This window comes from Oncorhynchus gorbuscha, unplaced genomic scaffold (assembly GCF_021184085.1).
Source record: "Oncorhynchus gorbuscha isolate QuinsamMale2020 ecotype Even-year unplaced genomic scaffold, OgorEven_v1.0 Un_scaffold_897, whole genome shotgun sequence".
In the NCBI taxonomy this organism is placed as follows: Eukaryota; Metazoa; Chordata; class Actinopteri; order Salmoniformes; family Salmonidae; genus Oncorhynchus; species Oncorhynchus gorbuscha.
The window spans coordinates 267,501-272,500 of NW_025745869.1; the positions used below are offsets into that span (position 1 = coordinate 267,501).

Below are 5,000 nucleotides of genomic sequence, written 5' to 3' on the forward strand. Positions count from 1 at the left end.
TCTGTAAACCATCACCCTCTCTGAACAGCGGGACGTAAGGCTGCATCTTACTCAGTACTCTGATATCTCTGTAAACCATCACCCTCTCTGAACAGCGGGACGTAAGGCTGCATCTTACTCAGTACTCAGATATCTCTATAAAACACCACCCTCTCTGAACAGTGGGACGTAAGGCTGCATCTTACTCAGTACTCAGATATCTCTATAAAACACCACCCTCTCTGAACAGCGGGACGTAAGGCTGCATCTTACTCAGTACTCTGATATCTCTATAAAACACCACCCTCTCTGAACAGCAGGACGTAAACTACAGGTTGTGTTATAGGGTTTGTAAGGTCTTACGTTTACATCAGAAACAACACTGTAAACATCAACAACAACAACACCAGTTACCTCTCACCAGTCTGACTGTTGACAAGGCCGTCTACTGACAGTGTCATAAGGGCTGGAATGTTTACATCAACAAGAACACCCGTTACCTCTCACCTGTCTAAGGTAACTGAGCTAAACGACTACCGCCCCGTAGCACTCACTTCCGTCATCATGAAGTGCTTTGAGAGACTAGTCAAGGACCATATCACCTCCACCCTACCTGACACCCTAGACCCACTCCAATTTGCTTACCGCCCAAATAGGTCCACAGACGATGCAATCTCAACAACACTGCACACTGCCCTAACCCACCTGGACAAGAGGAATACCTATGTGAGAATGCTGTTCATCGACTACAGCTCGGCATTCAACACCATAGTACCCTCCAAGCTCGTCATCAAGCTCGAGACCCTGGGTCTCGACCCCGCCCTGTGCAACTGGGTACTGGACTTCCTGACGGGCCGCCCCCAGGTGGTGAGGGTAGGCAACAACATCTCCTCCCCGCTGATCCTCAACACGGGGGCCCCACAAGGGTGCGTTCTGAGCCCTCTCCTGTACTCCCTGTTCACCCACGACTGCGTGGCCACGCACGCCTCCAACTCAATCATCAAGTTTGCGGACGACACAACAGTGGTAGGCTTGATTACCAACAACGACGAGACGGCCTACAGGGAGGAGGTGAGGGCCCTCGGAGTGTGGTGTCAGGAAAATAACCTCACACTCAACGTCAACAAAACTAAGGAGATGATTGTGGACTTCAGGAAACAGTAGAGGGAACACCCCCCTATCCACATCGATGGAACAGTAGTGGAGAGGGTAGCTAGTTTTAAGTTCCTCGGCATACACATCACAGACAAACTGAATTGGTCCACTCACACTGACAGCGTCGTGAAGAAGGAGCAGCAGCGCCTATTCAACCTCAGGAGGCTGAAGAAATTCGGCTTGTCACCAAAAGCACTCACAAACGTCTACAGATGCACAATCGAGAGCATCCTGGCGGGCTGTATCACCGCCTGGTACGGCAACTGCTCCGCCCTCAACCGTAAGGCTCTCCAGAGGGTAGTGAGGACTGCACAACGCATCACCGGGGGAAAACTACCTGCCCTCCAGGACACCTACACCACCCGTTGTTACAGGAAGGCCATAAAGATCATCAAGGACATCAACCACCCGAACCACTGCCTGTTCACCCCGCTATCATCCAGAAGGCGAGGTCAGTACAGGTGCATCAAAGCAGGGACCGAGAGACTGAAAAACAGCTTCTATCTCAAGGCTATCAGACTGTTAAACAGCCACCACTAACATTGAGTGGCTGCTGCCAACACACTGTCATTGACACTGACCCAACTCCAGCCATTTTAATAATGGGAATTGATGGGAAATGATGTAAATATATCACTAGCCACTTTAAACAATGCTACCTTATATAATGTTACTTACCCTACATTATTAATCTCATATGCATATGTATATACTGTACTCTACATCATCGACTGCATCCTTATGTAACACATGTATCACTAGCCACTTTAACTATGCCACTTTGTTTACTTTGTCTACACACTCATCTCATATGTATATACTGTACTCGATACCATCTACTGTATGCTGCTCTGTACCATCACTCATTCATATATCCTTATGTACATGTTCCTTATCCCCTTACACTGTGTATAAGACAGTAGTTTTGGAATTGTTAGTTAGATTACTTGTTGGTTATCACTGCATTGTCGGAACTAGAAGCACAAGCATTTCGCTACACTCGCATTAACATCTGCTAACCATGTGTATGTGACAAATAACATTAGATTTGATTTGATTTGTCTGACTGTTGACAAGGCCGTCTACTGATAGTGTCATAACTGTAATGTTTACATCAACATCAACAACACCCGTTACCTCTCACCAGTCTGACTGTTGACAAGGCCGTCTACTGACAGTGTCATAACTGTAATGTTTACATCAACAACAACAACACCCGTTACCTTACATTTACATTTACATTTAAGTCATTTAGCAGACGCTCTTATCCAGAGCGACTTACAAATTGGTGCATTCACCTTATAACATCCAGTGGAACAGCCACTTTACAATAGTGCATCTAAATCTTAAAGGGGGGGGGTGAGAGGGATTACTTATCCTATCCTAGGTATTCCTTAAAGAGGTGGGGTTTCAGGTGTCTCCGGAAGGTGGTGATTGACTCCGCTGTCCTGGCGTCGTGAGGGAGTTTGTTCCACCATTGGGGGGCCAGAGCAGCGAACAGTTTTGACTGGGCTGAGCGGGAGCTGTACTTCCTCAGTGGTAGGGAGGCGAGCAGGCCAGAGGTGGATGAACGCAGTGCCCTTGTTTGGGTGTAGGGCCTGATCAGAGCCTGGAGGTACTGAGGTGCCGTTCCCCTCACAGCTCCGTAGGCAAGCACCATGGTCTTGTAGCGGATGCGAGCTTCAACTGGAAGCCAGTCTGACTGTTGACAAGGCCGTCTACTGACAGTGTCATAACTGTAATGTTTACATCAACAACAACAACAACAACACCCGTTACCTCTCACCTGTCTGACTGTTGACGAGGCCGTCTACTGACAGTGTCATAAGGGCTGTAATGTTTACATCAACAACAACAACACCCGTTACCTCTCACCTGTCTGACTGTTGACAAGGCCGTCTACTGACAGTGTCAGAACTGTAATGTTTACATCAACAACAACAACACCCGTTACCTCTCACCTGTCCGCTGTTAGCTAGATCATCCACTGTCATGGTGTTATCCAGTCTGAGCCCCAGTCCAAAGTCACACAGACAACAGGTGAGATCCTGCTTCACCAGGATGTTAGAGCTCTTCAGGTCGCGGTGTACGATGGGCACCTTGGGCCGCCCGCAGGCCGTGTGGTCACTGTGAAGGTGTGCCACCCCGCAGGCCAGGGACCAGCCCAGACCCCGTAGATCCTCCCAGGAGACCAGGTTACGGGTCAGGTACTCCTGAAGGTTTCCTCGGGGGTGGAAGGCTGTGATCAGCCAGTACTGCTTCGACATCTACAACGGACAAAAAGACACCAACAGAACCGGTTAGAAAGGGTGTTGGGAACAATTAGCTTAAAGTGGTCTGTTTGTTTGCCTGGCGACCGGAGCTCTTTGCTCTTGCTCTTTGCTCTGCCTGCCTGACGCTAAGCCACGCCCACGGACCCAAGCTCTTTGCTCTTGCCTGATGCTAAGCCACGCCCACGGACCCAAGCTCTTTGCTCTTGCCTGATGCTAAGCCACGCCCACAGACCCAAGCTCTTTGCTCTTGCCTGACGCTAAGCCACGCCCACGGACCCGAGCTCTTTGCTCTTGCCTGATGCTAAGCCACGCCCACGGACCCGAGCTCTTTGCTCTTGTCTGACGCTAAGCCACGCCCACGGACGGGAGTTTCTTCTCCACAATGGGTCTGGATCTGAGTTCCTCCGAGACTATTTATAACACGCAAACACATTCTAACTGTTCTGATTGGTCCAGAAAACCGGAAGGGTTGGGCCAGAGCCAGAACACACGTGGGTAAAGGTGGCTTTGACACTTCTGATTGGTCCAAAAACCGGACGGGTTGGGCCAGAGCCAGAACAAACGTGGGTAAAGGTGGCTTTGACACCTCTGATTGGTTAGAGATGATCCAATTGTTGATGACTTTGTTATGTACAACACCTGCACCAACACCTACAACATCATTTGGACGTCACCTTAAAGGACTTTAACGATGTCAGCCTCAGACTGAAGTATGAGCGAATATATCTACATCCTATCCCTGTAATCTAGAGAGAGTGGACAACAATATACAGTATGTATCTCTGTAATCTAGAGACAGTGGACAACACAGTATGTATCTCTGTAATCTAGACACAGTGGACAACACAGTATGTATCTCTGTAATCTAGAGAGAGTGGACAACACAGTATGTATCTCTGTAATCTAGAGACAGTGGACAACACAGTATGTATCTCTGTAATCTAGAGACAGTGGACAACACAGTATGTATCTCTGTAATCTAGACACAGTGGACAACACAGTATGTATCCCTGTAATCTAGAGACAGTGAATAGGGTTCCAGCCCTGGTCTAAAGTAGTGCACTATGTAGGGAATAGGGTTCCAGCCCTGGTCTAAAGTAGTGCACTATGTAGGGAATAGGGTTCCAGCCCTGGTCTAAAGTAGTGCACTATGTAGGGAATAGGGTTCCAGCCCTGGTCTAAAGTAGTGCACTATGTAGGGAATAGGGTTCCAGCCCTGGGTCTAAAGTAGTGCACTATGTTGGGAATAGGGTTCCACCCCTGGTCTAAAGTAGTGCACTATGTAGGGAATAGGGTTCCAGCCCTGGTCTAAAGTAGTGCACTATGTAGGGAATAGGGTTCCAGCCCTGGTCTAAAGTAGTGCACTATGTAGGGAATAGGGTTCCAGCTCTGGTCTAAAGTAGTGCACTATGTAGGGAATAGGGTTCCAGCCCTGGTCTAAAGTAGTGCACTATGTAGGAATAGGGTTCCAGCCCTGGGTCTAAAGTAGTGCACTATGTTGGGAATAGGGTTCCAGCCCTGGTCTAAAGTAGTGCACTATGTAGGGAATAGGGTTCCAGCCCTGGTCTAAAGTAGTGCACTATGTAGGGAATA

General features: G+C 48.6%; 1 protein-coding gene across 1 annotated transcript in view; it reads right to left on the reverse strand.

Moving 5' to 3' along the window:
* Positions 1-5,000, reverse strand: part of LOC124020749 (TGF-beta receptor type-2-like) — a 40,122-nt gene that overhangs the window by 31,508 nt on the left and 3,614 nt on the right. Inside the window, exon 4 of the mRNA XM_046336009.1 lies at positions 3,096-3,401. Coding sequence (XP_046191965.1) covers positions 3,096-3,401 — 306 coding nt within the window. The remainder of the gene's footprint in view (positions 1-3,095; positions 3,402-5,000) is intronic.